Here is a 25,242-nt window from a genome sequence, read left to right on the forward strand (position 1 = left end):
AAGTAAGGACTGCAAATATCACATGCTTACACCGGGTCCTCCACATGGGGGAGAAGAGGGAAGTGGATGGTCATGGACTCACACTCACAAATCAACCAGGACGAACAAGGCCGAGGTCATCGGCAATGGCTTTTGGAACTGTGGGGGGAGTGAGATGTTATATATTGTCCAGGCACATTAAATGTATAAGTACAATGGTGTGCCACAGAGGGCGCTGTGGTGGGAGACCTGAAAGTACCTGCAAGACAGAGTATAAAAGGCTGTCCACCACACCTGAGAGGCACTCTGGAGTTACACAATAAAGGACTAAGGTCACAGCAGTTATATCAACACCAGACCGTGTGGAGTCAGTGATTTGTGTGCTACATACACCACAGTCCTGGAGAACCATGGTGCGCGGGACCGACTTCAGCAAACTTTCCATGTTCCTCTGAAATATCACTGCGTACGATCGAATCCGAAACGGGCATCTGTTGTAAATGAAGAGACCTTTGTGCGTGTTGATGCAGGTGAGGCCTTTCGATGATTCCTCCAGCTCCTGCGTTATGTAGGCCGAGGTCAAGTCCAGCTTCGTGAACATTTTCCCTCCCGCCAGTGTCGCAAATAGGTCATCAGCCTTCGGTAGCGGGTATTGATCCTGCAGTGAGAAATGATTGACAGTTACTTTATAATCACCACAGATTCTGACGATGCCGTCTCCCTTGAGGACTGGAACAAGCGGACTGGCCCACTCATTGAATTCGATCGGCAAAATGATGCCTTCTCATTGCAGCCTGTCCAGTTCAATCTCCACCCTCTCTCTCATCATGTAAGGTACCGCTCTCGCCTTGTGATGGATGGGTCGCGCCCCCGGCATCAAATGGATCTGCACTTTTGCTCCTTAGAACCTCTCGATGCCCGGTTTGAACAGCGAGGGGAACTTGTTTAGGACCTTGGCACATGAGGTGTCGTCGACGGACGAAAGCGCTCGGACGTTGTCCCAGTTCCAGCATATCTTTCCCAGCCAACTCCTGCCGAACAGCGTGGGGCCATCGCCCGATACCACCCAGAGTGGTAACTCGTGCACCGCTCCATCGTAAGAGAGCTTTACGGTAGCACTGCCGATTACGGGAATCAGTTCCTTTGTGTACGTTCTCAGTTTAGTACGAATGGGAGTCAGGACTGGCCTTGAGGCCTTGCTGCACCACAATTTATCGAAAATCTTTTTGCACATTATGGACTGGCTTGCGTCCATGTTCAGCTCCATGGACATCGGGCGTCCATTTAATTCAACCTTCAGCATTATCAGGGGACACTTTGTGGTAAATGTGTGCACCCCATATACCTCTGCCTCCTCGGTCTGAGGCTTTGGTTCGTCTTGATTTACCGTGGATCTGTGCAACATGGTGGTTTGCAGGATTAGCAGGGTTTGCAGCTTGCCTGCACATACGTTGGAGGTGTCCCATTGTTCCACAGCCCTTGCAAACTTATCCTTTGAAGCGGCATGAATGGAAATGATGATCACCCCCGTAGCGCCAACAAGGTGTTAATGGCCTTGTATTCACCACCCTTGATGGTGGATTCTGAGTCATCTGCGGACATGCAGCTGCAGGCATGTGAGTGCTGTCCTGTACATTTCGATTCAAAAACAACGTTACTTTCTTCACAATACTTGCAGCAGCACTCATGTGCTGAGAAATTTGTTTGGTATTGTCACTGATGGCGATAAACGCCTGGGCTATTGCAATGGCTTTACTCAAGGTTGGGGTCTCTACAATCAACAGTTTGTGAAGTATTACTTCATGGCCAATGCCAAGTACAAAGAAGTCCCTGAACATGTGCTCCAAATTCGCAAAGTCCTGCAAGGCGCCTTAGCTCGGCGACGTAGCTCACCACTTCCTGGCCTTCAGACCTCTTGTACGTGTAGAACCGATACCTCGCCATCAGAACTCATTCCTTCGGGTTTAGTCTCCCGGACCAGTGTGCACAACTCATCATATGACTTGTCTGTGGGTTTCACTGGAGCGAGCAGATTTTTCATGAGGCCATACGTTGGTGCCATGCAAACGGTGAGGAGTATCGCCCTTCGTTGGCAGCATTCGCTTCTCCTTTCAGCTCGTTGGCCACAAAGTATTGATCGAGTCGCTCCATGAAGGTTTCCCAATCATCTCCCTCTGAAAATTTCTCCAGGATGCTCACGGTTCTCTGCATTGTTGCGGTGGGGTTTGTTATTTGTATCTCGTCGCCAGTTGTTATGTCTTAAATAAAGAGTCAGACCAGATACTGCAAGCTCAAAGTAAGGTGTGACCATAGTCCTTTATTACAGATCTCAGAATGCCTCTCCAGCCTGTGAGACCTCCTTATATACAGGTGCTCCCAAGGGATTGTGGGATCCCTTGGGACTCCAGGGGATAAGCCCTCTGGTGGTTAGACATGGTATTTACAGGTTTACATACTTAACACTATGTGTGCTAGAAATAGAAGGAATCTGTGTTGTGATAATGTTTTAGTTGAAGTTATACTGTACAATATTAGTAATGATGCATTAACATGCTGATAAATACTTAATTAGTCTGCTAATTTCATGAAAGCATTCAATGAATTAATGGGCTAGAACCTCCACTTTTGTGCTTATCGCCCAAAAATGGGCGTTATTTCTGGTGTGGGCATGAAAAAAGAGTTTTGAGATTGCCGGCTTCTCGTCCGTTCTCAAAATACCTAGTTTACATTTTTGAAAATGGGCGTTACCACGAGCAATATCAAATGGGCAGTAGCGTAACATTTTTTTGACCTTCTGCCGTAAAGTTTGGCCGTCCTTAGCAACGGCATGGCAATGCTCGATTCCCGCGATTCAGGAGGTCAAGGGTCATCATGACATGCGCAGAAGAGGAGACAAAGAGAGAGAGGGAGTTCAGAGGCACTGAAGGTATGTCTGGCTGTGGTGTGTGCTTGTCTGGCTGTTGTGAGAGGAACGGCGGAGATTCACCAGTAGCAAAAAGCCTACCAAGCACCAAGAACATAGTTGGCACCGAGTTTTTGTCCAACATATAAGATATAACATGGAGGGATGGAGGAGGCCCTGGAGCTGGTAGGCAGGAACACTGGTGGCAGAGGGCTCCCAGTGCTCCTGGAGCGCGGCACTGCATCCCAAGGTGCTGCCCCCCTCCCCCTGACCCCATTGCCAACCACACATGAGAGCTAACAACAACATCTTGTTTCTGGCTCGGAACATGTTCCCACCTTGGGGACCGTCTTCTCCCGTATCATTCCATGCAGTGACTCAGCCGTCACTGCCCGCCCCCCCGCCCCCCCCCGCTCAATGAAGCATCGTCTGAGGACTTCCTCGGCCAGGCGGCTTGGACTCAGGGGGGGAAGGGGAAAGGGTAGAGGTGGGACAGAGAAGCGGGGGTGGGGAGGGGAAAGGGTTGGTTTGTACAGAAATACTGATGATTTCAGACTAATGTTCGGTGTAAATGTTTTTTATTTAACAAAACCTTGTTGCGCATTGGCTCAGATAGCTGCACCATTACATGCTGGTGATTCCTTTACATCAAAGGGTATAATGACACTTAACTTCAATCAACTTAAACTTTAACTGTCACCAAGGTGATGCCCACCATTGATGTATGACCTGCACACCCAGCAGTGTGTCAGCCTCGTAAATAACACCAACATTCTTTCAGGCAAAGCGATCATTGATGAGCTCCTGAGGTAAGGCTCTTGCAGCTATCATGTCACCATGGGCCTTTTCATGTAGTCTACAGGGGGGCGGGGGCATGGCTTCAGTATCAGCCTGATTGTCTGGGCCGATGTCAGCGTCCGCCTCCTCGTCCTCCTCTTCCTCTCTCTGGTGAGGTGGACTGTCAGACTCAGGCAATTCTTGTCCCCTCCTGATAGCCAAGTTGTGCAGCATGGAAAACACCACCACAAATTGAGCTACCTGCTCAGGGTGGTATTGGAGCTCGCCTCCTGTGTGGTCCAGGCATCTAAAGCGCTGCTTCAGCACTCCAATAGTTTTCTCCACAATATTGCGAGTTGCTCTGTATCTCCTCTCAGCCTCGGTGTGGGTGTCACGAGTGGGGGTCATCAGCCAGGTGGCAAGGGCATATCCTTTCGTCACCAAACATCCAGCATTGACCTTGTGGCTCATTGTTAAACAAGTCAGATACAGTACTCTCACGCAGCATGTGAGCATCATGGATGCTGCCCGGAAATTGAGCGTTCCCTGCCAGCTTAATTTGCTAGTGGTTGACAACCAGTTGGACATTCAGGGAGTGGAATCCCTTGCAGTTCCTGAAAACCTCTGCATCCTGAAAAGGTGCCCACATCGCGATGTGCTTACAGTCTATTGCTCTCTGCACCTTGGGGAAGTTTGCAATTCTGGCGAATCCTAGAGCCCTCTTACTTTGTGCCTCTCTCGTCATGGGGAAACTAATCAAGTCCCTCCTGCATGTGTACAGGGCTTCAGTGACCTGTCTAATGCAGTGATGTGTGGCATGCTGAGAAAGTCTGCAAATGTCTCCAGCTGTGATCTGAAAAGAACCCGAGGCATAAAACGACAGTGCCATGGTGACTTTGACCTCGATGGACAGTGCCGTACTGATGGTGCTGGCAGGCTGCAGATCTGCCCTTGTCAGCTGGCATACCTCAGTGATAACCTCTTTGTGGAAGCGCAGTCTCCAAAGACAGGTCGTGTCAGGCAAGTCGAGATAAGAATTCTTCTCCTTGTACTTGCGGGGGGGTGTAACGTCTGGTCCTCCTCATCTGTCTTTCACATCTTACATTGGGCACATAATGCAGTGGAGCATTTCCTCGCCGATGTCGAGTCTGCTGCATGTATTTGGTCACCAAGAGAGAGTGAGAAAGGACACGCCCCATTGCAGTAGCTCTCTGTTTTCCATCGATTCGTGACAAACAAGGAATCGGTCACAGTATGGTCAAGATGTTTTTACAGATGTTCACATCAACGACCTGCAGAGTACATCCGAACTCCACCAAGGTTGAAGCACAGCAGCCTTTTAAAGGCTGCGACATGTGATCTGGAACATGGCGTCCATAACGCTGTGATTAGTTCCGGTTAGTTCCACTTTTTCTGGGCGTTTATTTGGGTGAGCGATATTGTGGGCGATATGTGTGCGAGGTGGTGAAATTGACGATGGGCGATCTCATGGCCGCTAGTTTCAGTAAATATGCTTTTTACAACAAAAAAAAGTGAGCGGGTGTTAATATTGAATCTCGGCGTTAAATCCGTGCGGAAAGTAACGCTGGGCGATATAATGAACGTTGAAATCGTCCATTCAGCTGATTCCACCAAAATAAAGTGGGCAGACGGTAATATATTTTATCGCCGTTAAGCACATGGGGAAAGTAATGCTCAACGATAAGTTTCCGGAAAGTGCCCGCCAGTTTCCATTCTGTGCCAAAATGGGCGATATATGGGCGTTATATGTCATTTCAGCGGTAAAGTGGACGTTAGGCATGCAAAAAAGACAAGCAAAGAGTAGGAGTAAATGGGTACTTTTCAGAATGGCAGGCAGTGACTAGAGGGGTACCGCAAGGTTCTGTGCTGGGGCCCCAGCTATTTACACTGTACATTAATGATTTAGACGAGGGGATTAAATGTAGTATCTCCAAATTTACGGATGACACTAAGTTGGGTGGCAGTGTGAGCTGCGAGGAGGATGCTATGAGGCTGCAGAGTGATTTGGATAGGTTAGGTGAGTGGGTAAATGCATGGCAGATGAAGTATAATGTGGATAAATGTGAGGTTATCCACTTTGGTGGTAAAAACAGAAAGACAGACTATTATCTGAATGGTGACAGATTAGGAAAAGGGAAGGTGCAACGAGACCTGGGTGTCATGGTACATCAGTCATTGAAGGTTGGCATGCAGGTACAGCAGGCGGTTAAGAAAGCAAATGGCATGTTGGCCTTCATAGCGAGAGGATTTGAGTACAGGGGCAGGGAGGTGTTGCTACAGTTGTACAGGGCCTTGGTGAGGCCACACCTGGAGTATTGTGTACAGTTTTGGTCTCCTAACTTGAGGAAGGACATTCTTGCTATTGAGGGAGTGCAGCGAAGATTCACCAGATTGATTCCCGGGATGGTGGGACTGACCTATCAAGAAAGACTGGATCAACTGGGCTTGTATTCACTGGAGTTCAGAAGAGTGAGAGGGGACCTCATAGAAACGTTTAAAATTCTGACGGGTTTGGACAGGTTGGATGCAGGAAGAATGTTCCCAATGTTGGGGAAGTCCAGAACCAGGGGTCACAGTCTAAGTATAAGGGGTAAGCCATTTAGGACCGAGATGAGGAGAAACTTCTTCACCCAGAGAGTGGTGAACCTGTGGAATTCTCTACCACAGAAAGTAGTTGAGGCCAATTCACTAAATATATTCAAAAGGGAGTTAGATGAAGTCCTTACTACTCCGGGGATCAAGGGGTATGGCGTGAAAGCAGGAAGGGGGTACTGAAGTTGCATGTTTAGCCATGAACTCATTGAATGGCGGTGCAGGCTAGAAGGACTGAATAGCCTGCTCCTGCACCTATTTTCTATGTTTCTAAGCTTCTAGCCCAATGTCTTCATTGAAATAGAGGTCAGAAGAATTTCAAAGGAACATGTTAACATGTTCTCCCTTATATTACACAGTTGGAATTCACCCGAGTTAATCTTTTTTTAAATAATCCTTTTGAAAGTGTCATGAGGTCACACTGGAGCAATGTGTGCCCACATGATCCCAATTCTAGTTCTGGGTGACTATATACAGACAAGCATCCCTCTCCCAAATGTTCTATTCTGTAAGTTGTCTTTATCACCTACCCTCCTGACTTCTTGTTTGATTTTTAATCACATTTGGAGAAACAGTTATTCAAGGTCTGTATATGTAGAGAAGATCTGTCAACATATAGTGAAAGACAGTGCCAAGAACTTCCATATCATGTAGGCCCTATCTCTGCTGTATACTCTTTGCATGGCCTAGAATTTTAAGATGGTAACAGAGATTGTTTCCTGGAGTCTTCCCCTGATAAATGAGATCTAGACACTTCAGCAGGTTGCCTGAAGGAAAAAACATAAGAGCTGGTAACCAGGACTTGTAGTCCTGCCTCATGAGGAAGACAGGGAAATGATCTGGAGCTTGGACATAACCACATACATCATAGATTCATGAGTAGAATGAAATGTGCATGTAGACCTTCACTATTTATATCTGAATTCTACGCACCAGTACTTCTCCATTTTAAATTCCAGTCATTTCTTTTTGTGTATAGTGTTTTGGACTCCTGGGCGTGAATGGGGCTGGGAAAACTACCACATTCAAGATGCTAACAGGAGACATAGGACCATCTTCAGGACATGCAATTATCAAGACCGCTGCAGGGTAATTATGTGGCCTGTCAGTTTTTCAGTCTCTGGGCCTGGGATGATCTTGCCTTAAACTAGATGACTATTGTTCATGTTGATTCACTGAACCTTTTCTGCTCCTAGATGACCTATCACTAATGATTAATTTTCTGATTAATCCATTGAAGACAAGAGAAGCAGTTTTGTTTACACTTTTCAAAAATAATTTTTTTCATATTATTCCTTTTTAATTAGCTTTGTATCCCCATTTCTGCAGCTTTCCATTCTTCCTCCATTTGCGTTCTTTTAGTCAGAATACAACGAGCAACTGAGTGGTGCAGTGTGTTAGCTCATTGTCCTTAAACCTGTGCAATGAGAGCGTCCTTTCTCCTAGCTTTAAAGGTCCTGAACGAAATAGAATTAGTTAAACTTGAATTAATTCTTAGTGAGCTCAAAGGGCACAAAAGAGTTTTGCAGTTAATTAGCTCTCTTACTCATAGATTGTAATTGTACATTCAGGAGTGCTCTTCTGAGTTTGGGGGTTAAGACACATTACTGGCACAGAATAGACAAGGTTTTACTCTGTATCTGGCTAACCTGTACCTTTGACTAGGCAGTGCTTTGTGCTGTGAGTGTTTTAGAGAAGTATTCCCTTTCATAGTGCTGATACCTGGCACTGGCATATGCATTTACTTCCCAAAAATAACATTTTTATGCATTGTGCCAGAGACAGCTCTAATGCAGCTGTCAACCTTGCCCCAAATCTAACCAACACAAGGCATGCTGTGAGACAGGATAGGTGTCTGTGGCTGAATTATTTTTTCCTTTCTAAAATGTACTAATTAATGTTTCCTAATTAAGTACGAGGAAAGCATACCTAATTCGGATAATTGCATTTGGAATTTAACATGCAACCTCTCGTTGTTACCAGATTACTACAGATTAGTTTCTTCTTTTCTTCATAGCATAACTCAAGTAGAGACTTATTCTGTGTAAGTTTTCCCTTGATTATGGTGCCTGCATTGCTTCCAAAACTTATGTTTTGGGTTTTGGCCAAATCCATGCTGTTAATCAGCTGCAAACGTGAGTGCATGATGCTTTTTTCTATGTACAGTGTAATCAGTATGAACATGTTCACTACTTTTATAACTAGGTCTGAACAAGACATCATGAATACCGATATTGATGGGACTCTGATTGGATACTGTCCCCAGTATGATGCCTTGGATGACTACTTGACTGGCTGGGAGCACCTGTACTACTACTCTAGAATCCGTGGAATGCCTGAGGAGATGATCAAGAAAGTGAGTCACAGTAAATGCCTCTATATTCATAGAAATTATGTCCATTTAGCTTATTGCACTTGTTTTCATACTAGCTCTTCACTGGAACTTTCCACTCTAATACCATTTCCCTGCTCTTTCCTGGTATGTGAATAGATGGTCTTAAGTATGTTTATTCCCTTCAATCTGAAACCACGAGGATGCTAGAAGTGAGCACGAACTAACTTACTTATGTGGCCAAAGTATATCAGTTGGATTGAGTCTGCAGAATTGAGCTTGATGATGTCATGAATAGCTGGGGAAGCTGAATGCTGAAGTAGCATTAAAACTATTCGCAGCAATGTCCATGTCCACTGACAACATTTACACATATTCATGCAAAAGAAAGTGGAGAATCTACAAAACATAATGTGAGATCCAGATGGGTTGGGAAGCATCCAAAGCTGAATTGTTGGAGGACTGACAAGACAGTTTCTAGGGAACTGAAAGGTTATTTTTGTGACATTACTTTCTTTGTTTTTAGCCCTGGATCATGCTCTTTCCTGGTCAATCCTCTATCTTCTCAGGTCAAAGAATCTCAGCAGATTGGAAAACTGCAAATGTAACGCCCCTATTTAAAAAAAGGAGGCAGACAAATAGGAAGGAAACTATAGACCAGTTAGCCTAACATCTGTGGTTGGGAAAATGTTGGAGTCCATTATTAAAGAAGCAGTAGCAGGACATTTGGAAAACCAAAATTTGGTCAGGCAGAGTCAGCATGGATTTATGAAGGGGAAGTCGTGTTTGACTAATTTGCTGGAATTCTTTGAGGATGTAACAAACAGGTGGATAAAGGGGAACCAGTGGAGGTGGTGTATTTGGACTTCCAGAAGTCATTTGACAACGTGCCACATAAACGTTAACTGCACAAGATAAAAGTTCACGGGGTTGGGGGTAATATATTAGCATGGCTAGAGGATTGGCTAACTAACAGAAACCAGAGAGTCGGGATAAATGGTTCATTCTCTGGTTGGCAATGGAGTGCCGCAGGGATCAGTGCAGGGACCTCAACTATTTACAATCTATATTAGCGACTTGGAAGAAGGGACTGAGTGTAATGTAGCCAAGTTTGCTGATGATACAAAGGTGGGAGGAAAAGCAATGTGTGAGGAGGACACAAAAAATCTGCAAAAGGACATAGACAGGTTAAGTGAGAGGGCAAAAATTTTGCAGATGGAGTATAATGTTGCAAAGTGCGAGGTCGTGCACTTTGGCAGAAAAAAAATCAAAGAGCAAGTTGTTCTTAAAATGGAGAAAGATTGCAAAGTGCTGCAGTACAGCAGGACCTGGGGGTACTTGTGCATGAAACACAAAAGGATAGTATGCAGGTACAGCAAGTGATCAGTAAGGCCAATGGAACCTTGGCCTTTATTGCAAAGGGGATGGAGTATAAAAGCAGGGAAGTCTTGCAACAGCTATACAGGGTATTGGTGAGGCCACACCTGGAATACTGCATGCAGTTTTGATTTCCATATTTACGAAAGGATATACTTGCTTTGGAGGCAGTTCAGAGAAGGTTCACTAGATTGATTCCGGAGATGAGGAGGTTGACTTATGAGGAAAGGTTGAGTGGGTTGGGCCTCTACTCATTGGAATTCAGAAGAATTAGAGGTGATCTTATCGAAACCTATAGGATTATGAGAGGGCTTGACAAGGTGGGTGCAGAGAGGATGTTTCCACTGATGGGGGAGACTTAAACTAGAGGCCATGATCTTAGAATAAGGGGCCAACCATTTAAAACTGAGATGAGGAGAAATTTCTTTTCTCAGAGGGTTGTAAATCTATGGAATTCACTGCCTCAGAGAGCTGTGGAAGCTGGGACATTGAATAAAAAGGATAAGGGGTTATGGGGAGCGGGCAGGGAAGTGGAGCTGAATCCATGATCAGATCAGCCATGATCAGATCAGCCATGATCTTATTGAATGGCGGAGCAGACTCGAGGGGCCGTATGGCCTACTCCTGTTCCTATTTCGTATGTTCTTATGTAATCACCTGGTGTATCTTGACATTGCATTCTTTACATTCAATTTTTAACTCCTGGTACATCATAGTCTACACTGGTGTTGTTTTCACTGCCCTTTAGCTTCCCAAACATTTACTGTTATGCCCAACACCAACCACATTATTAAATCAAAACAATGAAGTCAACTTCCATCAACTTTAATAATAGGGCCAAACTTGCTCTCCTTCTATACTACATATATTTAGTCATTAAGCTCCATTAGAGCTTTAATCTGATGCAAAAGTACAATTTAAAAAAAACTAATTATTGACCCACTTATGGATAGAGTTGCTATATGAAGCTCACTATCAGATTTGTCAATTGACTGGTGCCTGAGGGACCATTAAGATCCATTGGTCTGGTCCAGTTCAGGATCTATTGTGCTAACAAATTAGCTGATGTCATTAAATGACATTTTGCAAAGTGGCAGTTGATGAGTCGTTACATACTAATTTTAAAGGGTAACTAGTGTACTTATGTCTATTTTGTGCAATAAATGAAAGACTTGCATTTATATAGCACCTTTCACGACCACCAGATGTCTCAAAGCACTTTAGGGGTGTAGTAACTATTGTAATGTGGGAAACATTAATTCAAATTGTGAGGAATCATTTCCATTAAATTCCCAGTTTGGACAGTGATAGTGAAAGTGCAGAAACCTACCGACTTAATGCTGTGTCATTAATTCTTTGTATGAAGAGGTATGAGAGGATTATAGCTAATTAATCCTCAAATAGGTTGCTGTATGGTGTCATAATCTGTTTAAGTGGTTGTGTTTCATGGACCTGACATGCATGAAACTACTTAAGTGGATGTGTTTCATGTAGATGGTGTTTCTTAATAGCTTTGCACTGTCAAGAATTACCAGAGTGAATATACTTAAATGTAATGAAACCTAACTTGCATTTTACTGTACAGGCAAAATTAATATCCCAAAGCAATACAAGTAAATTAATTTAGTAACATTTTTACCTGCATAGAAATCAGAAAGGTCCCAGGTTGATCTGTTAGACATGCAGGCCTTGGTTTTAACTCCCGGGCAGAACGGGCCTCATTAGCATGCTGCTTGCCGACCAAAACGTCCGGGAAATTAGCAGGAAGCAGCTGTCCAGCCATTAAAATTATACAGCAGGAGGCTACTGCTAGAGACCCTGATGCAAGGTGACTGCTCTAGGAGGGGAATCCCAGTTGGGAGCTACGGGAGAAATCCCAGGGCAGGAGAGATCCTGCTTTCTTGGTCTATAAGGAAACTTTACAAAATGTAAAAAATGAACTTTGCTGGGCCTATTTTTGCTCCCGGCTGCTATTTCTGGCAGGTTTTGTCTGGCGATGAGCCATTACTAGTGTGGGTGTCCTTGCCGCCTGCAATTTAAAATTGCACGTGGTCAGATTGGGGTGGGAAAGGAATGGGTAAGTCTCCCACTCCTTTTTAACTGTCCCCCACCTGTTTTCTATGAGGGTAAGGGGCAGGGGTTGGAAGAGGACTGGTTGAAAACAATTTGCTTTGTTGAATCGTTCCTCCTGCTGAATGGCCATATGGAGAAGTCCTCAGTCCATTTTATATGACAAAGGCTTATTTTTGAACCAAATTGAGGTCACATATTTCCTAACCAATTCTCACAAAGACCCTTTTTTCCTATGTCCTCACAAGGAAGCATACACAGGCAGCCTGTTCTCTCTCCTGCTTTATGGATTGGTGCTGTCTCTGTCAGACTTTTGCACTAATCCTCAGAAGTCTTTGAGTAAATCACACGACTAAAAAATGTAAAGATTCATTCCCACTTGTTCACAGCTTTTCCAGCAATTAATAAGCCATTTTAGTCCACTCTATTAAATTTGTTCATTGTGTAGTAAGATTGATCCAATATTTTTTAATTGCATCTGTCTTATCATTGTGTGAATTGGATTGTGGTTCAAATCTCTAACAGAAAATGTATCTTGCTCTTTCCCTGCTAACCCAATACACATCCTTCGTTGTTCTTTGGGACATAAGCATCTTTATCTTTTATTGCCACTTAGGAAATATTATTAACAATTGTGTTCTTCCTGCAAAGCATTAGGGTTCTTCATGTAATTTCTGAAACCTTCAATATGAAAGGGGAATAAAGTTGAATCACTCTCATTACAGTATTGAGGCTCTAAAAGAGTGATTGTATTGTAATATATTATAGGTAGAAATGAGAGACCTAACTTGGCTGAAGCCTGAGGTGACCCCAACCCATTGAGCCTGTTGCCAGATCTGAACCAATTGTTGAAGCTGGTACTGCCAATAAAAGCTGGCACTTCTCTCTGTTTATTTTTTTGTTTGTTCCAGCTTGAATCACTGGTACAAGACAGAAAATTGCTGATTCATATAAAAGATATAACCTCGTTCAGCCTCGTCAAGCTAGTTGAGTTTGTGTGGGCCTTGTCTTTCAGTCCATTAACATATTTCATTTTTGACATATTAGAGACAATAGTATATGTTCCAGTTGTGACTATCATAAAGTTTTGTTCTTTGTTGGTCATTGTAGCATATTCATGATCTTGCTCATCGCCTGTACCTGACCTCACATGTCAATGAAGTAGTGAAAACATACAGCGGTGGCACAAAGAGAAAGCTCGCAACAGCACTGGCACTGATTGGCAGACCTCAAGTACTTTTACTGGTGAGATCTGTGGCCTAAAAATACCCGCTTCTCAATAAGCAATTCATTGATCTTGTTTGCAACTAGTCTTTTACAGTTTTTCAAATACATGTAGTGTAGAAGGTATTTGATTGGTGTCTACATTAATCCTTCAAAATCCTGCAACTTGTCTAAATTAATATGGATATATTATGATGATATGCACATGGCTATGAGGCAATCTGAGGACCATACAAAATTAGGGTGAATAATGTGGTGTTTCAGGTGCCATAGACCCATATTATGGAACAGAGGTTTGAAGACTGCATCAGCCCATTACACTGAGCACTGGAAATGTGTGCAGGAAGCAGTTAAGGTGCTGGGAGCTTGTTTATCAAGTGTGCACAAGGCTCATCAAGGATCTAAATATCATTCAAATTAGAGACCCTCCCCAAAATGCAGCCGGAGTGCCTGGGGAGCATGCAGTGATTCATGGAAGGTGTCACATAAAAATGTAAATATTTCCTGTAATGTCTAATAGTACCACCCTTAGTTCTTGATCATCATTTTTAGCCTCCAAAGACCAATGTACTGAAAGAGTTATTGTGTCTTGAAGCATTCTGTAATAGAAAATGATGGCAGTGTATGGGCAGACAGCAAGCCTTCCATAGCTGATATTCCCACCTTTCATCCTGTTATGCTCTCAACATTTCATATGCTAAGTCTGCCACTAGAATATTTAAATGAGCTGACTTTGCATTATTTGGTGAGGTCAGTTCATTGTGAATAGGTGCACAGGTAGCCTAAGGAACAATTGTCTAACTGAGAGCAGTGTGTTATTGGGCACAGGGAAGACCATGGATTCAAGGATTCCAGAATTTCTGTGGGCTACTGGAGGGGATTCAAAAGATTTATTACTTAGAGATTGCAGCATGAAATAAAAACAGAAAATGCTGGAAATACTCAGCAGGTGAGGCAGTATCTGTAGCGAGAGAAACAGAGTTAACGTTTCAGGTCAATGATCTTTTGTCAGAACTGAAAAAAGTTAGAGATATAACAGGTTGTAAACAAGTGCAGAGGCAGGAAAAGAGGGAAGGGGAGGAATGAACAAAAGAGAAGATCTATGATGGCGTGAAAGGCAGGACAGATTAAAAAACAAAAGGGATGATGGTGCAAAGCAAAAGGAGATGGTAATGGGGCAAGTTAAGGAACAAAAGATGAACCTAGATAGGGTGTAAATGGGAATAGCAGAATCAACAGCTGTCATGTGAAAAAATGGGGGCAGAGGTTATGGTCTGAAATTGTTGAACTTAATGTTGAGTCTGGAAGGCTGTAAAGTGCCTAATCTTAAGGTGAGGTGCTGTTTCTCGAGCTTACGTTGAGCTTCATTGGAACAGTGTAGGAGGCCGAGGACGGAGAGATCAGAGTGGGAATGGCCCAGAGAATTAAAATGACAGGTGACCAGAAGGCTTGAACGGAGATGTTCCGCAAAATGGTGAGCAGCGAACACAGTATATTAAATTGAAAGAAGTACAAGAAAATCGCTGTTTCACCTGGAAGGAGTGTTTGGGGACCTGGATGGTGGGAAAAAAGCAAGTTAAAGGGCAGGTGTTGCATCTCCTGTGCTTGCAGGGGAAGGTGCCACGGGAAGGGGCAGAGTGTTGAGGGTGATTGTGGCGTGGACCAGGGTGTTGTGGAGGGAACGGTCTTTTCAGAATGCTGAGAGGGGAGGAGAAGATGTGATTGGTGGTGGGAATACACTGGAGGTGGCGGAAATGGCGGAGGATGATCTGTAGAATGTGAAGGTTATTGGGGTGGAAAGTGAGGACAAGGGGAACCCTATTATAGTGCTGAGAGGGAGGGGAACATGAATCTGGGTGTAAAACGGCATGTGCAATGAGTGGATCACATTAATAGAGAGAAGATCTGTTCCTATGTTCCTATGAAAGATTGATAAAACTAATCTTGAAATTAAACAGATGACTGGATACAAAAGGATACTAAAGTTTAAATACATCAACTGTCATTGTATGATCAGTGCAAACTCAACTTCTGAGGCTGATGTTTTGGTGTGTGGTTCTTTATATTTAGGATGAGCCGAGTTCAGGAATGGATCCTGAATCTAAACGTTATCTCTGGAACACAATCATGAGTGAAGTGGAGGCTGGGTGTGCTGCAGTCCTAACATCACACAGGTACATCAACATGACTTTTGGCATATGAGGCAATTACTGCAACTGTGAAAACAACAGCAATATTGTATTTATTTCAGTGTCAAGAATCCAGAGAGATAATGTTGGGTTATTAGTAGTAGGATTGCAAAACAAATGCTTTTTGCTTGTGGCTTAGGTGACTTTTGGGGAAAAACTTGACTGACTATGGGGAATATCTGTGGAAACGTCTTCAAAACAACCTTCATTGCATCAGATTTCTTCCCTTATCTCTCTAGTCTCCCTGAGATATAGTTCATATATTCCAGGAGAATAATTTGTTAAAACCTTTGTCTCACTGATGTAAAAGTCTTGAAGCACATTTTGAGTGCTTGATGCCTAAAACACTACTGAATAAAATTTGTTTGTGTTGCTACATTAAATCATCAGGGCATTCTTGGTGAAGCCTGACAATAATTTTGGGTCATGAAGAATTTTCTATAAAGACTGAGAGCAGATAGCCTTCAGCTTCTCTTGCTGACCACTTTAAGTGTACAAAGAAGATTTTATTCAAATCATCTCATTAATAACCAGTAGTTGGAATGTTCCATCATTACCTACTGTGCGGAAATAGGAACATAGCAGTTTCCTCTCACCATAAGAGTTAATGTTATAGGGTAGATTTTCTGCACCCTCGCACACTGCAATTGTGCATTAAAAAAATTAAGGCAGTGGGCTTATGACTCTCCAATGCAGCTTGAGGTTATGCGTGAGGACTCAAAAAAAAATCTACCCTCATAGCTAGAACAAAAGTAATTATTCTAGTGCTCTTTTTTTCTGTTAATTTTATAATGATTTATAGTACTTAACAAGCTACGTATAAGTTTGTGCTCAAGACCTAAGACAATTTCCTGGTATCAGGGTAATTAGGATATGCCCCAGTGGCACTTCCAATGTAATCAGATGGGAGGGACATAAATTACTGTAACGTCTACTGCAGCATAGCACTTGCCTTGTCTAGAGCAATTAATCATTCTACAATGGAGCAGTTTAACTTTTCAATGGCCGGCAGAAACCCTGGAATCCTTGAATCCATGGTGTTCTTTGTGCCCAGTGACATGAATGATTGGAAATACATCAAGTGACACATTTGTATCTAATTACAACATGCCTGCCCATATTTGAGTGGATGTATTGTGTACTCCACATCGCTCCCAGCAGGAAATCCCATAAATGGCATTGGATGGCAAGGAGCTGATGGAATGGCTTCCCTCCCTATAGTCCTTCTCCATATGTCCAGGTTATACCTGTAGAGGAAATTTAAAAGTAATATTGGAGATGTAATACAATTCAGCATAATTTAGCACCAAATTGGCTGGTATGGGGAATGGAAAAATTACCAGTATAGTCGGAGTACTCTTCTGAAGTTGGAGGTTGAGAGAGTCCTTCTCTGTATCTAATCATCTGTATTTAGCCTGATCTGGTGGCATTTGAATCTGACACTTGGTGATAAAAGTGCCAAAAAGTGTCCTTTCCCCAACATTGATATCTGTAATGAGAATTAAAACGTAACAAAAAACGATTAGGCCACTCTCCCCTGGCAGATTGCATTGCAGTGCGTAGTGACTTGCTGTGTAGGTGTTTAACTTAGCATCCCTCTTTGCCCAGTACTATAATCTGCTTTGAGATTGCTAAACACTAGTTATACAATCAGAAGCTCCAGTATTCCTGCTGACAGTTTAAATGTGTGTAATAAAATTTTATGGACAGTCTGAAGGTTTCTACTAGTTTTGAAAAAATAAACAAGCTTTCCAAAGCCTCTTGGCTTTCATTTTCAGTTAACAGTGTGAATTGAATCACCATTGTGTCGCCTATAAAGAAGTTCTCTAAGGTTTCAGAAATATTACATTGCAGCTTAGTTTTGGACAAATTGGGACAGGGCCGGTCAAAGAAGCACTGAATCCTGAAGGAGATTTTGAACCAGTTCAGGTCCGAGAAGAATTTTAACAATTTTACTACCGTGCTGCACGACACCAGATGACCATTTTGACTATCTCACCAAATTTGTGCTGTACCAGACAATGTACCATGCAGCACCAACTTTTTCAAGCTCTTTTTATTTGTATCTTAATTTCCTTATTTAATTATAAATAAAGTAGTGGCTGATTCCATAATCAGTGCAAAAATGTCATCACACCTCCAATCACATCTTTGCTTCCTATTCCACTTTCCTTTCAAGATTAGTTTTTCTGTGGCAAAACAGTTGCTGTTTTTTTAGTTTGGCAGTAAAAACACACTCAGCTAACATATTTTCACATTTAATGCTAAGTAAATTAACTTAGAATATATTCACTGAATATTGTCATAGTTAACATAAATTCATTTTTTGTCAAGCTGTACTAAAAGCAATAGGATTAATGAACTGCAATAACATATTTGTTGTTGAGTTATAATGTACTGATTGTTTCAGTAGTGAACCATCACTGATCTGAGTTCCCCTCTGGGCTAATTACTGCAATAATATTGGCCTGTTAGGTACTTAATGGATATGTAATTTACTGATACTAAATCCCACTGTCTTCTTCGTACTGTGTTGTCACTATTGTTGTCACCATTTGCAGAATTTCTAAAATGCCTAGCTCAAATAAAGATGAACGCTCGTACGTAAGATATAGTCTAAGCACGAAGTAAAAGTCACCAGTAGTCTCCATTAGATTTGTTGCTTTGCTTTGACTTTTTTCATGCTAACCCTCTTCTTTTTATTCTGCTTCAGTATGGAGGAATGCGAGGCCTTGTGTACAAGACTAGCCATTATGGTAAATGGGAAATTCAGATGTATTGGTTCTCCCAAGCACATAAAAAACAGGTACATTTCACATCCAGTTAGGGATCCACCCTTGCTGAACTGCTTTCAAGTGCATCGCATCCTTTTAACATATGTTCACAACAATAAGGCATTAACTGTTTCTCTCTTTCATGGTAAGTGTAAACTGGAAGCAATTGTCTTACCAATTTAAATCTTCAGGATGTTTTGTGAAACTACAGTGGTCACATTCAGACAGAAGAATGTCATGCCTGTCCCTCTTTGAAGTTGCAGGCTGTCTTCCTCAACCACGAGGAGGGATCCTGCTCTTAACATATAACTTTTAAGACATTAATGGAAAAAAAAATTGGTCGACAGCTTTTAAAAAAAGTATTGGCTAATTTTAACCAATTCATCAACAGCAAATATAGATTTTTTTTTAAGTGGTGGCACCCAGCCCCCAGCTGATTTTGACCAATTCAACAATTAACTGAGTTAATTCAGAGAAGAAAGAGCATGCCACAGTTACCTTCTGCACCCACACCTCACTCTGAGGAATGACTTTTTTGCTGACTGTGTCCCATAGCTTGTCCCACTGAAGGAAATTCCAAAATCGAGATTCACGCTGATTTGCTCATCTGCCACGTGCAAAGGAGTTTACCGTCGGCGAAAATTGCCATTGCCGATATCGGCAAGGGGACATTTTTGCAGCGTGAAGTGCTGCTACCGACGATTCAGGAAACTGGGCCATATTTTAATGTTTGATTATGTTAAATTTTTAAGAAGACTTTTCTGATCATTTAATAATAATGAAGACTTTGAATTTATAGATTACTTTCAGTTTCGCATAACCCATCATTTTCTTTATCGATTAGGCTTGGTGCGGTTCATTCAGTTAAAGTAGGCCTCAACCGACATTCAGCTGACTCAGTACAGCTCACAGACCTGCTGCAGACACACTTCCCAGGCACAATCCTAAAGGTATTTTATATAAAATGACCATGTACCAATAGAAAGTGAATTTAAAAGGTTGTGTAAGATCAAATCATGGATTTAAAGAAGTAGGGGCCCAAGAAGAGGTGCCATGCGGTCTGTCGGCGGCCCGGCCAAATCCGGGGGCATAATTGTCAGCCCGACAAAAAAAAAACATGGCGGCCGCGACAGTGCACCCTCCCCTTGAATGAATGCCGCACACACACTGAAAACATAGTGCACCGACAGAAAAAGCTGTTGGGGGCACCACGCGGCTGGACAACATTTTTCGCAGGTGAATTTATATGGAGGTGCGGGAGATCGGCGGTGCACGCCTTGATTACACTTTTCGGAGGGGCTGGCAGCAGCGGATCGCAAGTGGGGACCGCTGGAAACTCCCCCTGAGGTGAATTTCGCTGGCGGTGGATGTTCGACCGCAAGTCAGCGGCCACTCGACTCCGCCGTTTGGCTGCCGTTTTCTGGCAGTGTGAAGCCTTTTCGGGAGTCTGAATTTCAGCCCCGTAGTGTCCAATGTTCCCTTCAAGCTACACTGCCACTCTAGGGACCTCCTGCGCAGACGGCTTTTCAATGAGAAAAACTGCGTTATTTAAAATGGGCCAGGGGGCCGTACACCCAAAAGAACATTAACATGTCCCAGTTTTGCTGACTGCAAACAGATTTGAAAAATACAACAACAAATTGATTACCAAAGTTGGCACCAGTTGCATAGATGAAGGGGTTCAGGTGAAACTGTAGTTCAACTTGTGTACTGTTGATCCTTAGTCATGTCGTGAGACTCGTATCATGGTCTTTGGCTTCTTTCTATTATTGGAAATAAATAAATTCAAGTTGTTGCTTGTTGTTATGAATTAATATATTACTGCTTAATGTATTAATGAGGAGTTGCTATACTCTTATTTATAATATTTTTAAAAGTTTTTTCTATTTTTCATCCATTCCTCATGAAGAATGTCACTGATGCTGAGATTACCTGTTTAGTAACAGTCTCATGGGAGTGTGCTGAAGTGTCCTATTTTCATGTGTAAGCTGAGTCAGTGCTTTCTTGCTAATCGATCAGTGGGTTATTACAGTCACATCCGATTGTTTCCTCAAAGAATATCACACTTCCACACATTCCAATAGGGATTACTGCAGAACAAACAGGCAGTGAAACTAGGATATAGCCTATCCTTAGGCTGGGGGCACTTAGACCTAATGTTCCCCAGCTAACGGATAGGAAATATCTTGGTTCCAGTACCTGATTACACTGCGGAGGCCAATTGCAGTGGACCAGATCTGCTAACCCAGAACAAGCTGGGATTAAACTTGGAACTTTCTTTATCTATCTTATTCAGTATCACACAAGAGTGTGCATTCACCAACTGAGCTATGTGGAGAATGTAGTTTATATATAAAAAATGTAAAATACTGGTGGCATTCCCATGCATTACTAATGACAAGTTGGATCAAGTGAGCAATGTTCTGAAAGTTTGATAAAAAATTAAATAAAAGCAGCAGCTATTTTACTGTTTTTTTTTCCCCGCCCTCAAATATGATAAATTAAGTGGTCGTGACAATTTAATTAAATAGATTTGATTAAAAAAGTATTAAGTGAAGTTGAGCATTTAATAGTTTGTGTGGGCATAAATGTATTAATTAAAGCAGCTGTGGATATTTAATCCAATAGCGTTCCAATAAATGTATGAATTAAATGTATTAATAGATTTAATTAAAGAGGATTGAGTTAAATTTTATTAATGAAGTAAAATAAATAAATTCAACATGGCTCTGCCACACCATATTAGTGAAATGAAAAGTAGAAGTGGGCTTGGATTTTTTAAATGAAGTTTCGAGTGGAGGTGACACAGGGAGTGGGTGGAAATGTTTCAAATTGCTCCATACAGCAGGTGGAAGTCTGACCCGATGAGTGGAGAGGAAAATACTTTTAAATTAGTTCTTTGTTCAGGTGGTAGTATGGCGTAAGGAGTACGCATGTGTTGGCAATATTTTACATATGGCAAAAGGGATTGAGGCGCAGGGCTGGGTTAGGAATGGCAAACAAGTGAAGTTAAAGATAGTAATACATCAAAGGAAGAAGCTTATAATGTTGCCAAAAAGAGCAGTAAGTCTGAGGATTGGGAGGATTTTAGAATTCAGCAAAGGAGGACCAAGAAATTGATAAAGAAATGGAAAATAAAAGATGAGAGTAAACTTGCGAGAGACATAAAAACAGATGATAAAAGCTTCTACAGGTATATAAAAAGGAAAAGATTAGCGAAAGTAAATGTGGGTCCCTTACAGGCTAAGACAGGTGAAATTATAATGGGGAATAAGGAAATGGCAAAGAAATTCACGGAAGAAGACGCAAAAAACCTCCCGGAAATAGTGGAGAACCAAGGGTCTCGCGAGAATGAGGAACTGAAAGAAATTAGCATTAGTAAAAAAATAGTACTGGAGAAAGCCGATACATTCCCTGGACCTGATGGCCTACATCCTTGGGTTTTCAAAGAGGTGGCTATAGAGATAGTGGATGCATTGGTTGTCATCTTTCAAAATTCCATCGATTTGGAAGGTAGCTAATGTAACCCTGTTATTCAAGAAAGGAGGGGGAGAGAAAACCGGGAACTACAGACTAGTTAGCCAAACATCAGTCATAGGAAAAATGCTATAATCTATTATTAAAGATGTAGTAACAGGGCACCTAGAAAATAACAGGATTGGGCGGAGCCAACACAAATTTATGAAAGGGAAATCATGTTTGACAAATCTGTTAGTTTTTTGAGGTTGTAACTAATAGAATAGATAAAGGGGAACCAGTAGATGTGGTGTATTTGGATTTTCAGAAGGCATTCGATAAGGTGCCACACAAGAGGTTATTAAACAAAATTAGGACTCATGGGATTGGGGATAATATACTAGCATGGATTAAGGATTGGTTAATGGACAGAAACCAGAGAGTAGGAATAAACGGGTCATTTTCAGGTTGGCAGGCTGTAACTAGTGCGGTGCCGCAAGGATCAGTGCTTGGGCCCCAGAAATTCACAATCTATATCAATCATTTGGATGAGGGGACCAAATGTAATATATCCAAATTTACTGATGATACAAAGCTAAGTGGGAGTGTAAATTTTGAGGAGGATGCAAAGAAGCTTCAAGGGAATAGACAGGCTAAGTGGGCAAAAATATGGCAAGTGGAATATAATGTGGAGAAATGTGAAGTTATCCACTTTGGTTGGAAAAATAGAAAAGCAGAGTATTTTTTAAATGGTGAGAGATTGAGAAATGTTGGTGTTCAGAGGGTCATGTGTGTCCTAGTACACAAAACACTGAAAGTTAACGTGCAGGTACAGCAAGCAATTGGGAAAGCAAATGGTATGTTGGCCTTTATTATAAGAAGATTTGAGTATAAGAGTAAAGACATCTTATTGCAATTATATAGGGCCCTGGTGAGACCACAACTGGAGTATTGTGTACAGTTTTGGGCTCCTTACCTAAGGAAGGATATACTTGCCATTGAGGGAGTGCAATGAAGGTTCACCAGACTGATTCCTGGGATGGGAGATTGTCCTATGAGGAGAGATTGAGTAGACTCGGCCTATATTCTCTAGAGTTTAGAAGAATGAGAGCTGATCTAATTTAAAGATACTAAATTCTTACAGGGTTTGACAGATTAGATACAGGGAGGATGTTTCCTCTGATGGGGAGTCTAGAACCAGGGGTCACAGTCTCAGAATAAGAGGTCAGCTATTGACGACTGAGATGAGGAGAAACTTCTTCACTCGGAGGGTGGCGAATCTTTGGATTTCTCTATCTCAGAGGGCTGTGGAGGCTCAGTCATTGAGTATATTCAAGCTGGAAATCAATAGATTTTTGAATATTGAAGGAATCAGCGGATAAGGGGACAATGCAGGAAAGTGGAATTGAGGTAGAAGATCAGCCACAATCTTATTGAATGGCAGAGCAGGCTCGAGGGGCCAAATGTCCGACTCCTGCTCCTAATTCTTGTGTTCTTATTTGTCATTGTTTTTTGTTGTGATCTAGGATGGGGACTAAGGAGCAAGGCATCCTGGGAAAAAAAATTTTCATTTGGACCATGCAAAATTTCTAGGCAGTTATTCTTTATTATTATAGGTACAGGAGTAGGCCATTCAGCCCCTTGAGCATGTTCTGCCATTGAATTAGATAATGGCTGATCTGTACCTCAATACCATTTACCTGTCTTTTTTCAACATCCTCTGATATTACATAACAAAAATCTATCAATTGACCCAGTAACCATCGCCATTTGGGGGCGAGAATTCTAGATTTCCATTGCCCTTTGTGTAAAAAAAAATGTTTCATTTCACTCCTGAGAGGATATAGTTTCTCCTTCTCTATCCTATCCAATGTCTTTGTCATTTTGAACACCACAATTAGATCATCCCTCAACCTACTAAACTTAAGCGAATACAAACCAAATTTATGCAATCTGTCCTCATCTTTAAGCCCAAGTATCATTCTGGTGAATCTGCACTGTATCTCCTCCAAAGCCAATATATCTTCCAAGTACTTCGGCTGGGGTCTGACCATGGCTCTGTACAGCTGACACATCAATTACTTACTTTTGTATTCCAATCCGCTTGAGATAAAGGCCATTATTCCATTAGGCTTCTTGATTACACTCAGTACCTGTGCACGAGCTTTTAACAATCTGTGTACATGGACACCTAAATCCCTTTGCTCTTTCACAGCTCCGAGTCTCTCATCCTTTGGACAAAATTAATTTGCCTTTCTCGGATCCCAAGTCGATGACCTCACACTATCCCACATTTAAATCCATCAGCCCCAGTTTTGCCCAGTCACTTAGTCTAAGTCCCATTGTTAATTCCTGCTCCCATCTACATAATGTACTGTGCCTCCTTACTTAGTGTTATCGGCACACATAAGAAAACATAAGAAATAGGAGCAGGAGTAGGCCATATGGCCACTCGAGCCTGCTCCGCCATTCAATAAGATCATGGCTGATCTGATCATGGACTCAGCTCCACTTCCCTGCCCGCTCCCCATAACCCCTTATCCCCTTATCGTTTAAGAAACTGTCTATTTCTATCTTAAATTTATTCAATGTCCCAGCTTCCACAGCTCTCTGAGGCAGCAAATTCCACAGATTTACAACCCTCTGAGAGAAGAAATTTCTCCTCATCTCTGTTTTAAATGGGCGACCCCTTATTCTAATATCGTGCCTTCTAGTTCTAGTCTCCCCCATTAGTGGAAACATTCTCTCTGCATCCACCTTGTCAAGCCCCCTCATAATTTTATACGTTTCGATAAGATCCCACATTTAAATCCATCTGCCTGGCTACACGTGGCTACACAACTCTCTATGTCTTCATCCAAATTGTTAATATACATGGGGAAAAGCTGAGGCCCAGTACAGATCCCTGGGTAACAGCCCATGTCACATCCCACCAGAGTATGTTCCCTTTTACTCTACTCTCTCCCCTGCTTCCCAATCAGTTACCAACCCATGTTATAAGGTTAACTCCAATTCTCTGTGCTTTAATTTTTGCTTATAATCTCTTGTATGGAACCTTATCAAATGCCTTCTGGAAGTCCATACAGACAACATCCATAGATGCTCCCTTATGCACCATGCTGGTGATCTCCTCAGAAAAATTCAACTAGCTTAGTTGACCTACCCTTCACAACTCCATCTTTGATAATCTGATACTTGTCCTTGCATTCTGTCTGTCTCTGATGGATTCCAGTAACTTCTCCATGATTGATGTTAAACTGACAGTTTTGTTGTTATCTGGTTTCTCCCTCTCTCCCTTCTTAAATAATGGAGTGACATTTGCAATTTCCCAACCAAAGGCACAATTCCCAAATCTGGAGAACTTTGGAAAGCTTTGAAAGATGCATCTGCAATTTCCTCACCTATTTCTTTTAATATCCTAGGGTGAAAACCATCAGGTCCTGGAGATGTGTCTATTTTAAAAACTAGCATACGAAGGAAAAAGGAGAGAAAAAAAAGAGATGAGTGTTTAAAAAGAATCCGGTGTGATTAATGGGGGGGGCCCAGATC

At 42.2% G+C, this 25,242-nt stretch overlaps 1 protein-coding gene and 1 long non-coding RNA gene across 2 annotated transcripts in view; one reads left to right on the plus strand and one right to left on the minus strand.

Annotated features, from left to right (window-relative positions):
- Window positions 1-25,242, plus strand: part of LOC139264540 (ATP-binding cassette sub-family A member 13-like) — a 417,853-nt gene that overhangs the window by 390,535 nt on the left and 2,076 nt on the right. Inside the window, exons 54-59 of the mRNA XM_070881155.1 lie at window positions 7,251-7,360; window positions 8,477-8,627; window positions 13,161-13,295; window positions 15,345-15,448; window positions 18,177-18,269; window positions 19,082-19,187. Of these exons, the coding sequence (XP_070737256.1) occupies window positions 7,251-7,360; window positions 8,477-8,627; window positions 13,161-13,295; window positions 15,345-15,448; window positions 18,177-18,269; window positions 19,082-19,187 (699 nt within the window). The remainder of the gene's footprint in view (window positions 1-7,250; window positions 7,361-8,476; window positions 8,628-13,160; window positions 13,296-15,344; window positions 15,449-18,176; window positions 18,270-19,081; window positions 19,188-25,242) is intronic.
- The window catches only part of LOC139264541 (uncharacterized), a 31,485-nt gene continuing 21,740 nt past the window's right edge, over window positions 15,498-25,242 (minus strand). The window contains exons 3-6 of the long non-coding RNA XR_011593369.1: window positions 19,886-20,000; window positions 18,413-18,546; window positions 16,804-16,952; window positions 15,498-16,710 (exon numbers count right to left, since the gene is read on the minus strand). This is a non-coding gene — a long non-coding RNA (uncharacterized lncRNA). The remainder of the gene's footprint in view (window positions 16,711-16,803; window positions 16,953-18,412; window positions 18,547-19,885; window positions 20,001-25,242) is intronic.

The sequence above is a fragment of the Pristiophorus japonicus genome, chromosome 5 (genome assembly GCF_044704955.1).
Source record: "Pristiophorus japonicus isolate sPriJap1 chromosome 5, sPriJap1.hap1, whole genome shotgun sequence".
NCBI classification, from domain to species: Eukaryota; Metazoa; Chordata; class Chondrichthyes; family Pristiophoridae; genus Pristiophorus; species Pristiophorus japonicus.